A 12,561-nucleotide genomic window follows, 5' to 3' on the forward strand; every position below is an offset into this window, starting at 1 on the left:
TTCATTGCAGCATTATTTGCAATCACCAAGGCATGGAAACAGCTCAAATGTCTTTCAATAGATGAGTGGATAAAACAACTATGGGGCATTTACACAATAGAATACTACATAGCCATAAAAAGAAGACAATATTAGTCTTTGTGACAGTATGCATGGACCCAGAGAACATTATGCTAAGAGAAATAAGCCAGTCAGAAAAAGACAAATACTATATGGTTTCACTCATACATGGAAACTAATGAACGAAGTGAACTAGCAGGGAAAATGGAGACAGACTGATAGATGGAGAGCAGGATGACAGGTAGTTGGGGGGCATTTAGGTGAGGGGGTGGGGGAATTGAGCAAAAAGGAAAAAGGATTCATGGGCATGGACAACAATGTGGGGATTGCTGGGCAGAGAGGGGTATAAGAGGACTAAATGGCAATGGAAAAATACAATAAAAATTAAATTTTAAAAAGGTTGAGAAGAAAATATTAATTAGTGTTGGGGGTCCTCATATTATACGATTTTGTGCAGCTTTGGACTTAAGACATTCTTTTCTGATAAACTGGTAAAATGCTTTAAAAATAAAATAGCTTGGTATAGGTATAATCCACATACAAAACAATTCACGAAGTGTACAATTCAATGAATTTTAGTATATTGCACAAAGTTGTATGTACATCACTATGAATGTAGATTTGCATTACCCCAGAAAGAAACCCTCTAGCTGTCACCCTTGAATCCTCTCATCATCTCCAACCCTAGACAACCTCTAATCTATTTTTTATTTCTATAGCTTTGTTTATTCTCAACACTTCATTTAAATGGAATCATATAGCCCTGGCCAGTGTAGCTCAGTTGGTGGTATATCATCCTGTAACTGAAAGGTTGTGGGTCCGATTCCTGGTCAGGGTGCACCCATTAGGGAACAAATCAATGCTTCTGTCTCAAATCAATGTTTCTCTCTCTCTTCCTTTTCCTCTAAAAGCAATGAAAAAAAGTCCCCGGATGATGAAATATACAAATGAAATCATACAATATGTTGTCACATATGTTCCTTTTATTGCTGAAGAACATTCCATTGTATGGACATTATTTATTCATTCATGAGATGATAGACATCTGGGTTATTTTCACTTCCTGGTTATTGTGAATATGTTGCTATGAATATCGATGTACAAGTGTTTGTGTGGACACATGTTTTTATTTCTTTTGGATATAAACCTAAGAGTGGAATTGTTGGATCATATGCTAACTCTATGTTTAACTGTTTGAGAAACTGCTAAACTGTTTTCTAAAGTGGCTGCCCCATTTATACATGCCCACCAGTTTATGAGGATTGTAACTTCTCCACATTATTGCCAACACTTGTTAGACAACATCTTTTTATAAATTATAGTTATTCTAGTAGTGTAAAATGGTATGTCTTTGTGGTTTTGTTTGGCATTTCCTTGATTGCTAAAAATGCTGGAGATGTTTTCACATGCTTATTGGTCATTTGTAAAATTCTTTGGAGAAATATCCATTAAAATTTTTTGCTTATTTGAAAATTGGATGATCTATCCTTCTATTATTGAGTTTTAATAGTTCCATATAGACTGTAGATACAAGTCCTTGATCATACATACAATTTGAGAATATTTTCTCCTATTCTATGGGTTGCCTTTTCAATTCCTTGTTGATATTCATTGAAATGCAGAAGTTTTTAAGTTTTGATTATTTACAATTTAATCTACTTTTTTCTTTTGTTGTTGAGTCTTTTGGCATTATATCTAAAAAACCCACTCTGTGGTCCAAGATCATGAAGATTTACACTGATATTTTCTTTTAATATTTTATAGTTTTACTCTTACATGTAGGTCTTTAATCCATTTTGAGTTAATTTTGGTATGTGGTGTGAATCAGGGTCAAAATGTGGATATCTAGTAGTTCCAACCACCATAGATGTTAAACCTTGAGAACAGCATAATTCATGTTTAAAAAGCTAAGAAGATAGCTATTGAACATCTAGCCTGTATCCATGTTATATTAGGTATTATGAGACATAGGACCACTATGCTCTTTCTGGTTATTAGTTTCTGATTCTTATGCACTGGACCACTTGCCTTTAAATTTCTATTTACTCATTGCTAGTATTAGAATATTGAACAGGATAATGGTCATGCACAGATAATTTTAAACATGCCATTTAAAAATTCTTCTGTGGTTAACCAGAATCCATTAAAAAGTTCACTGTGAGTAGTCTTGTTTAAGTGCCCATGAATTCAGGTAAAATGGAATGGGTACTTACTATTTGTCAAGCACTGAAGTAAGTGCCAGAGGTACCAGGAGATATAAAACGTGCTCTTTTCCATCACTGAGCTTACAGTCTTAGTAGGAGAAAGTGACCCATTCTAAAGAAATTTCAACCCACTTACTAAATCATCATCTAATCTCATACCAAATCACCTTGTTCAAGACATTCTAAGAGATTTAATGAGATTACAATTTGTCTTTAGAATTCTTTTTATTTGAACTAATCTTAACTAAGGAAAATGATTTTTTTAGGATCCCATGCTGGCTCCTGAGATCACTTCTTTATTTGTATGCTTGCACACTATTATAAATAAATCTATTTGTAATTGTATACTTCTTTGTCCATAGTTCCTTGTCATAGAGGGAATTACTCTCTTATCTTGCCACTATTTTTAACTAGACAAAAGTTGTCTGTTCCCAATCCTCAGGCTCATTTACTATTTTCTATGATTATTAAAACGTAATATGTAATAGTTCTGTGATACTGACTTTTTTTGCTAATTTAGTTAGGAAAATTTTTAACCTTACATATAACTCTTTATATAATAGGCTTGTTTTCCTCTCAGTATATGTAATCATATAATAGTGGGCCAGGTAGGACAGAGAGATATAGTCCAAAATCAAAGGCTATAATGAAGAAGTTATATAATGTAAGGTAGGAAAAAATTTTGTAAAGATAATGGATAAAGGTTACTAGTGGAGTGGGAATATAAATAAGAATGATCACCTTACAATAATCCAATTTTTAAAGTAGAGCATATATTTTCGGTCCTAAGGATCCTAATAAAGATAGCAAAAACTTATTTGCTTCTCAAATCTCCTTATCCTAAAATAAATACTTTGTTTTGAAGGCATGGTGCAGATTCATGTCTCCTACTTTCCCTCTCAAATTCCATCCTTATCTTGATTGTGTAGACTCTGGGAGTGTAGTTATATTCTGTTTCCTAGAAACTGGCCTAACTTACTTTCTCCACCCCTAGCAGAGCAAATTTCTTGTTCTCTGGCTCAAAACTCTGATTCTTTGAGTTCTCTCATTTAACATGTCTTTTTTTTGGGGGGGGGGTTGTTTGTTTGTTTTGTTTGTTTGTTTGTTTTTGCCAGAGAGATTTGCCTTATCTATAGGCAAGGCAAGAGTAACTGACATGTATTTCCCTTTTGAGCTCAAGTTATTGATTCTCACAATTCTGAATAATTTGAAGACATGGAATTAACAGAAAATTTAATGTTTCTTCAAAGTTTGATGGTTTTGTAGCATGAGCAAATCTTTCTGACTATCCATCACTTATTATTGCAAATGGTATACCCAGCAGATATTTGTAAGATTGCACCAATCCATTATGGACTTCAGGATATGCTTTAAGTTACTCTTAAAAAATTAAATCCATGATGTCTAATTATATTTCTTGTACTTTGTCTCCTAAAAATATACAGCCACAGAAAACATCCTCAGGTGAACCCAGTCTCAGTAGTTGGGATTATATTGAAAGATTTTACTATAAGAAAATTCATGAAGTAGAAATTTTTTTAAGAAAGTGATTATAATCCAAATTCTATCAATGCTTCCTATCAATGATTGGAAGTGAGATATTTTAAGTCTTTCTCTTGGTTTTCACATGCAGATAAAGAATTGTGTAATTGGGATTTTCTGTTTATTCTTTTCAATGTAATTTCACTGTTTAGGCTGCACCATGATGAGAGGAGCATTATATGAGAAGTCATTATGAATTGTTTTTGGCAGGAAGAAGAACAGTTAGAATAAGTGATTAAAAAGGAGAGCAAGGCAAGGGTCCGCTGGGGATAGAATGTGACAATGCAGCTGCTACGTCAGTGTGAGAGCAGAGACCTGTTATGCATGTGGGGGGAACACATGGTCCACTTCCATCCTTGCAGAGCCCCCATTTCCACTGAGTTCTGTGTTGACTCTGGTTCTCAGTCCAGAAGGAAGTGGCACAGTGTTTACTACCTGGAGGGATCAGAAATAAAGACCAAGACTCCCATGGTGCCTTTGAACAAGTAAGTTTAGAAAGCCACAAAAGGATGGACAGATTGCTAATAGCAACAGGAGGTGGGAGTGCCTTCTAGAGTATGGCCCCCAAGGAATACTATCTATAGGCAACTAGGAAGAAGAGCCAGATCTCTGCCAGAAAAAAATCTCATTGCCTGGGTAAAGACTGATCAGAGACACTGGTTCTGCATTTATATACTGTTCAGAGGGCTGCCTAGGAAGAATGGTACCCAGAAGCAGCCATCCCCTTGGTAGAAACTGCCTCTGGACACTTTCCTTCTCTTTGCATGGTGACCCCTCATTTTTTGCAATGAAACACACTTCACACCTGGACAGAGCTCTTTGGAAATTCTCCCAAGTGCACTTTCTGGGACATGCCAGGTTCATGGCAGTCACTTGGGATCACAGAACCTTAAAATTAAAAAGCCAGAAGGGACCTTAGATGTCATGCAGTTAGCTGTGTATACCTAACAGACACTGAGTGAATCATGAGTTTTCATCAAGTTTGGCATCTGCCTGTGAATTTACATAATGTCACTTCAGTGCTGACAAATGAGCAGCCTGGCCAGAGCCAACACTTGTGTGGGCTGCCTCATCCACAGGCTCTAGCTGGTTAATTTGGTGAGAAGTCAGTTCATTCTGATTCAATGGACTGCTGCATCAGCACTCTTGTCTGGCCTGGGCATGGTTTTCCTGTCACTGTCACTGTGACTGCTGGGGCTCTGATTTTCTCCCTTCTGCACTCTGCCTCTGACTTTCTGGTGTGCTAAATAATTGGCTTACTCTTCTCTCCTTTGCTCAGCTGTGCTTGAAGTCTGCCTTCTCACAATCTCTCTCCTCAAATCGAGGAGAAAAAGGGACAGAGACCAGGCCTCATGCCTCAGGATAAGAGTTGATTGTCCATCTCCTCCTGACCTGAAGTTCTTCCTTATCCTCTGGGGTCTGGATCTCTCTGTTCCCCTCACCCCCTCACTCACAGCACATTGAGAGAAGTAGACAGTGGAAAGGCTTATACTGATCCAGATTTCAACCTATGGGTCAGGGCCTCAGACCAGGCTGGATGTGAGGAGGGAATTGTGGACATTTAGTTCTAAAGAATACCCCCAAGTAGGGTGAAAACCTAGGCATCTTCATCCTTAAACCAAGGAGACCTCCTCATTACAGAAGTAATGAACCAGAGATGGGAGAGGCTGTAGACCTTTCTCTTAAACCCACTTGGCTAAAACCTGTATCCTAACCTGAAGCATGAACCTGAAACAAAGATAGAAGCACATCTGGGAAAGGATCATTGAGGGAGACTACATGACTGAAATAAACCTAAACAGGAAGAAATAAATTTTACTTTGGGTGAATAAAACCAATGTTTTTCCACTTCACTTCTGAATCAACAAGTAATCCAACTCTTGTCAGAGAAGCTTAAGAGTTATGATTAGTTAAAGATCTATATTAAAAGGGAAGTCCCCATAAATCCTGAATCAGTGCTTTTTAACCTTAGCTTCACATTGGAATCATCTGGGGGGCTATAAAAATACTGATGCTTGGGTCTTACTCTCAAAAATTTTGGTTTAATTGTTCTGGGGTCCAGCTAGGCATCAGAATCATTAAAATCTACATAGTGTAATCCAATAGTCAAGGATGAGAACCAATGTTCTGAAAAGAAATGTTCATATGTAACAGGGAAACTTTTCAGAAATTACATTTCTTCTTCTTTCTTTTCTCTGGAAAGAGAAATACCATACACAATCAGGTTGGAATCGGGTAGGACTGTAGAAGGGGAGAAGGGGAATTACCTTGGAATCTGAGGGTGGTTTCTTTCAGACACGCACGTATAGAAGAGCCACTGGAGTCTGAACTCAACACTCGCTGTCAACAGAAAAAGAGAATACAATGAGATGTCTTAGGTTTTGTAAGTTCAAAAGAAAAGCCTACTCAACCCTTTGTTGCAAATCCTCAGGGAGAGAAAAGGGATCTTGGTTCAGGGTTAGCTGACGTTCTGGCAGGTGTCTGTATATGATTCTTACCTTTGCTTTTGCTGCTCTGTGCCTGAAACTCCCTCCTCCCTCTTACTGAGTTCCCAGCTTAGATTTCAACTCTCCTCCCTGCAGTTTTCCCTGACACCTCAGGAAAAATTAATTTATCTTGCATTCCTAGAGTATTACATGTATATTTCTATTCCCACACTTGTCACATTGTATTACAGTTATTTGTTTACCTGCCTGCCTTCTTTCCCAGCTTGACTGCGAATGTCCTAAAATCAAGGACTTTACTTTCCATCTTTATGTAATAAATGTTGAGAATGCCTGCATATGGTAAGTGCTTTACAAATACTTATGGAACTAATCAGAAACAATTGATTAGGCTCTTAGAATAGTTTAAAATCCTGCTTATAATGTAATTGTAATAGATATACAAGTAATGAATGGTAGAAAGTAATAATGTAGAACCATATCAAATTCAAAGTACTGTGAAATTTGTTTAAACACACAGGGTTAATAAGAACATTAAATACATAATGCCCACATTTCTCAACAGGCACTCAGTGGTCCAGTCATCTTGTGCACAGGACAGAAGAGTGGCTGGAGGTGGGGCTGGGAAGACTGGCTGGAGCTGACTGTGAGAAGCTGTGTGTGCTATGGGAGGCGTTTGGACTTCACACTGCGGTGTTGTAGAGCCAAAGGAGTCCTCCAAGCAGGAAATGACAAAATCACATTAGTCATTTTGAAAAGGACCAGTTGACTTAAAAAGAAGCATTGTTAAGGGCATTGGCAACTGAATAATGTTTATGGTGGGATCCTAGATTGAAAATTGAGAATGGCTATTGCTGTTGTTTGTTGATTTGGTTCTTCTGAGGCTTCTGTATCCTTATAATAAAATCCAAATCCCCCTTTACATGAGCTATTTTAAGTACATTTCTCTTCCCTACAACCAGATGTGCCATAATACAAAAAATAAAATAAATTCTAGGGCTGAGATTAAGCTTGAGAGACTAAAGCCATGAATAACCACTGATATACCCCCAAAAGTATATAATTCTACACACCCTTTTATTCTTAAAAGCAGAGGACAAAGCCTGTACCAGATAGAGGGGGCAGATAGAGCAAGAAAAACAAAAGTGGTAAACTAGCTGCTATCATGTAAACTTTCTCTCAAATCTTCTTAAATTAATATTTTCATTTGTATATGAATGAATACATTAGTATGAATATATGTATATGCAAAATATACTAGAATATGCAAAATGTACCAGAATGTTACCTCAGAAAAAAAAGAAGGCAGAGGACATGGAATTGCATAATGAAGTTTCATGACATACACAGAAAGCAAACAATTTAAAATCTATTCTAACAATACTAAAATGCACATATGAAACATAAACATTGTATAATTCCTTTCAGGAAATGCTAAATAGATGCCTAAATTTTTATTTTCTTCAGTAATTTTCACTGTTTTAAATAACCAATTGAAAGGCCTCTCTAAACTCATGTATTACTTTAATCAAGTAAAATAGCTTTTTGAGTTATATTCAAATCCCTGTATATAAGTAGTTAAATCAGTCTTCATTTTCTGAAAATACTTGGTAAGGTGAATTTGGTGTGTGATTCATTTTCCTCTTCTCTCTGACTCAGTTTTGCCACATGAGCATTACTTTTTATGGGCATTTCCATATTCAGGCTAATAGTGCAGCTTCCTTTCCCTTATAAGGGGGCTTAGATTCAGTGGAATAATACTAGGCAGGGTCTGCATTTAAAATAAGGATCTGAATATGGGAGTCTAAGCTGATGAGGTGTGACTCTCTGAGGGAAAGGTCTGGGTGCTTTCCTGCTCACTGACCCAGGACCAACTTTCCCCAGGATGGCTTCCAACTGACTCTCATATGGAGGAGAGAAAAGCCAGGTGAGGGGGATTTGGCCTTCCCTTCTCAGTATCTGTGACAGAAGAAATAATTGGAAATATATAATTAAGTGACTGGTCCAGGATCAGAAACAAGGAGTCCAGGCTGGCTCAGAGAACAGAATCAGCAAAACAATAACCATATAAGAACAAGGCAGAGCCCTGGCTGGTGTGGCTCAGTGGACTGAGTGCCAGCCTGCGAAGGGTTTCAGGGCCAGGTCCCCAGTAGCGGGTGAATGAGAGGCAACCACACAATGATGTTTCTCTCCCTTTCTCCTTCTCTTCCCCTCTCTAAAAAATAAATAAAATCTTTTTCTTTTTTAAAAAGAGCAAGATAGAATGGTCTAGTGGTTAACTGCACAGGTACTGAAATCAGGGTACTGGGATTCAAACTTCAGCCTGCCATTTATGTACTGAGTTTCCTAATCTCTCCGAGTCCTAATTTCCCATCTGAATAGACACATGGTAATAACAGTACCTCCCTCATAATACTGCTTTGAGGACTAAATGTGATAACAGCTGTAAAATGATTTGATTCTAGCTCATGTGTGACAAATGCTTTATATCAGTGAAATAAAACTCACCACCCTGGAGGAGAGACATGCAATGAAGGGACAAGGCCTGGGGCAGTAGCATGGAAGGGGATATGGGATAGATATAGGCTGCATCTCATACCGCCTTGTTCTCTACCTTTGCCTGTCACAGAAGTAACTTGTGCTCTTCTGGGCAGGTGCACCAAAATGTAATAAAAATAAGAGATATGGAGACTCCTCAGAAAGCAAAGAACAGCTGTGCCTTTCTCCTCTGCTCAGCTTATTTTTGTTCCTTGTGAAGGCCATGCTAGCTACTGAGATTAAAACACCCCTCTCTCTCCCCTCCTCCCCAAAAAACCCACTCTCCAGTGAACCAAGAGATTTAGTGGCAGCAGTATCAGTGACAGCATATCTGGCTGTCTGGCTCCTGTATGCTGGCGCCTCTCCATCCCCGCCCATCCCCATCCTAGCTCTGTCTTCCCAGTCAGACTTCTCTGCATAGCAGCAGAGGGTGTGCTCAGCAGCTCTGCCCAATGACAGATGGACCTGCAGCAGCCCCTGATGAGGAGGCCAAGTTGTGATTCAGACTTCAGAGCACATTTGGAGGGTATCGCTTCTCGGCTGACAGTAACAGTATCAGTTTTGGATTTTGTTAGTGATGGGCACTCTGAGGTCACTTTACAGATTAGTAAAATTCTCTTGTCTACATAACTCTCTTCCTGACTACCCTGTATACTTACCCTACTCTCCCCTCTCATCCATCTCCGTATTTGGTCTTATAAATAACTGCAGATTTCAATGTATTTGGACATAAAGTCCTCTCTGTAATATGAGGGCAATAAAGCTTAATTGTGGACTCCTTTGGGAAGGTTCTACTTAATAATAGATGAGGCTACTCAAAGGAAGCACCTTAGCATGGCTCATGAGCTGGACTATACATTCTATAGACATTTCATTCAGCCCTCTGTTTCCCAGATTCAGGGGGCAATCAGACATTATTTCCAGAGCCTGGGATCCTGAACCAGGATCATGTCTGGTGCCTCTCATTGCTCTATTACATCCAGGCGATCTTGTCTACATGCATATCAATTCTGAAAAGCACATAGACCTGTTGTTGATTGCAATCAAGGCATTTATACCATAAGTACCAGACCAGAGCACTAGGGTTTGACAGGGGTGGCCCAGAGACTGCTGTGAGTGAGTATAGAGAGAAGCAAGTTGGAGCCTTTGAATCTCCTGCCCCAAATAAACACTGCTTTATGAGTTTTGTATATTTGGTTTTGTGCTGGACATTCTCTGTTTGCTTGTTTAAATGCATTCTCTGGCCTTCTCCATCTTGCTCTTTGTTTCCAGGCAGAAGTTGATTTCTGTGGACTGTGTCTTTTGGCTTCCCTTGCCCTCTACCTTTACACTGGGTTCAGGAGGTTGAGGGCAGGAGAGAGAAGCAGAAGTGTTTATCCCCTAAGTCCTTCCCTTCTCAGCTGTGGTTTGGTAATGGCTACATTCCTTTGCCAAAGTCCACAGTTTCCATCTGATGGTCTCCTCTTATAGCCATAGTTCTTGCCTGCTTCTGGTAACCACTCTATGCACTCTCTTGCCCCTTCAGGCCTAGAGGTGGCCATGTCATCCCACCATGGCTAGCCCGGTGGTACTTTTACTTCCTTTGCAAGTTTCCCTTTACCCTCCCCAATATTTTTGAATACTCCTTTTATTAAACCCTCTTCACTCACTCTTTCTGGAGTTTTCCATCTGTGGTTGAATCTTCCATGCTAGGACTGTGACTGGTTCAGTGTTCTATTGTAAGATTTTGTTTAGTAAAGGAGTCTACCACTAAATAAAACTGCAACAGTAGACCAATCAGAAGCATTATAAAAACAAATGCACATATTTTGTGATTGTGAATAGCCAAGATGGCTGAAGCAATACCTTTAAAAAACCATTAACTTAGATAATTTTTAGCATAAATTTTAAAGTTTCTATTGAGGGATACATAAATTCAGTACTAAATTTAGTTACTAAATAGAGGATAAAATGTTTAGATAGACTTGAATCTAGACTCTGACACTATCTGTGTGATTTTGAGTAAGTTATTTAACCTCTCTAAGCCTCAGTTTCCTCCTTTGTAAAATAAAGTACAGTTGACCAACAACATGAGTTTGAACTGCATGTGTCCCCTTATACATAAATTATTTTCACTAAATACTATAAGTGTAATTTCCTTATGATTTTCTTAACATTTTCTTTTCTCTAATTTGCTTGATTGTAAGAATGTAGTATATGCATTGTCATGAGCACCTCTGTTTCCATCCATGAACGAGTGAGCTGTTGGCTCATGGTGACTTGGCGATTTGTGCCAACTGTCGCTGTGTCAGTGCATTACAATGCCATCTCAAAACAACCTGGCTACCAGAATCCTAAGTAATAAAGTGAAATACTCAAGGCCTGCTAGCACGGATGATGGTTACATTGACCTTGAGTTTAAGAAAAGTCCTCCTAAGATCCCACATAAGGCCATTTTGCTTGCTACAGTGCTGTTTTTGATTGGCACCTTTTTCTGTACCATAGGCTCCCTTCTGCTGCCGGGATATATCAGCCAGGGGGGCAGGGAAGCGGGGGCAGACCCGTGCTCCTGTCCTTGTCATGGCATCCTAGTATTCCTGCCAGGATTTTCTCACCTTTTCATTGCCTGCTATGCATCCAAAGGCTACTTGGGTTACTCCTGAGATGACATTCCAGGCTTTGACGACTAGCACCCACCTCAGCCCTGAGGAGCAGTCAGATCGGACTGAGCTCAGCTTTAAGATTTTGAGCAGAAACTATGGCTAAGGGCCAAGGAATCCTGTGTTTTGCAGATGTTTAACAAAATAATGGCCAAGTTTTATGGGTCCACCATCCTAAAGACATTAACTGAGCTTACAATTAGCTAATTAGGGCACACTCTGTTTTTCATCTCCTGGCCCTGACTAAAAGCTGACAAATTTTTCTAAGTGAACTTGTATCATGGAAGAATAGCAATGTTAATTGTGAAAAGTGGGTGGTCTATTCTGTAGTGGAAAGTGTTGCTGCTGCCATCCTTTTTAGAGGTGAACATTTAAAAAATAGTCTGTTGTCAGTTTGTTCTTGTGACAAATGGAAGAATTCAGTATGTCAAATTTGTTATTACTAGGTAACTCATTATGAAAATATCTAAGTGTCTTATCCTCTATGCTGTAACTTCATATTCTAGTGAAAGACCTCGGCAAAATCAAATATTACTGTAAATGCATCTGTAATATTTTTACATGCTGTCTTATTAAGAGCAACCAGGAATTTTTTAAACCTCAGAGCAAGTTTTGAAAATGTAAACACTTTCTCTGTTTACCACTCCTAAGACAGTTCTGATCTGGTTCACCAAATAGGTTGGGTACCATATAATTTGGGTAATTCTATCCTTTATAGATTAAGATGTTCTGCTGAGTGAAAAAGAGATTAAGCAAAGAAAAAAAACCTCATAGACACAGACAACAGTATGGTGATTACCAGAGGGAAGAGGGGTTTACAGGTGGTAGAAAAGGGTACGGGGGGATAAAGGGTGATAGAAGGAGACTTGACTTGGGTTGGTGAACACAATATACAGATGATGTACTATAGGACTGTGCACCTGAAACATATATAAATTTGTTAGCCAATGTCACACCAATAAATTCAATAAAATTTTACAAAATTTTAAAAAGGTGCTCAGTATATCATGCCTTTAAAGACTGGACTAAGGGGAAAATGTAGATGAGTGGTTGTTATTTAGAGTTTATAATCCCATTGTTAACACCTTCTGTTATGATGTCATTCTGCTGAAGTTTACAAGATTTGGCTTGGAT

General features: G+C 38.6%; 1 protein-coding gene across 1 annotated transcript; it reads left to right on the forward strand.

Annotated features, from left to right (window-relative positions):
- Positions 1-11,088: 11,088 nt before the first annotated feature.
- LOC114491127 (transmembrane protein 230-like) lies at positions 11,089-11,977 on the forward strand. Its single transcript, XM_036017368.1, has one exon. The coding sequence runs from the start codon at positions 11,089-11,091 to the stop codon at positions 11,428-11,430; it is 342 nt and encodes a 113-aa protein (XP_035873261.1). The 3' UTR covers positions 11,431-11,977.
- The last annotated feature ends 584 nt before the right edge of the window (positions 11,978-12,561 follow it).

This window comes from Phyllostomus discolor, chromosome 2 (assembly GCF_004126475.2).
Source record: "Phyllostomus discolor isolate MPI-MPIP mPhyDis1 chromosome 2, mPhyDis1.pri.v3, whole genome shotgun sequence".
Lineage (NCBI taxonomy): Eukaryota > Metazoa > Chordata > Mammalia > Chiroptera > Phyllostomidae > Phyllostomus > Phyllostomus discolor.

Coding starts and splice junctions, on each gene's coding strand:
- LOC114491127 (XM_036017368.1), top strand. CDS start 11,089: ATGCCATCTCAAAACAACCTGGCTACCAGAATCCTAAGTAATAAAGTG.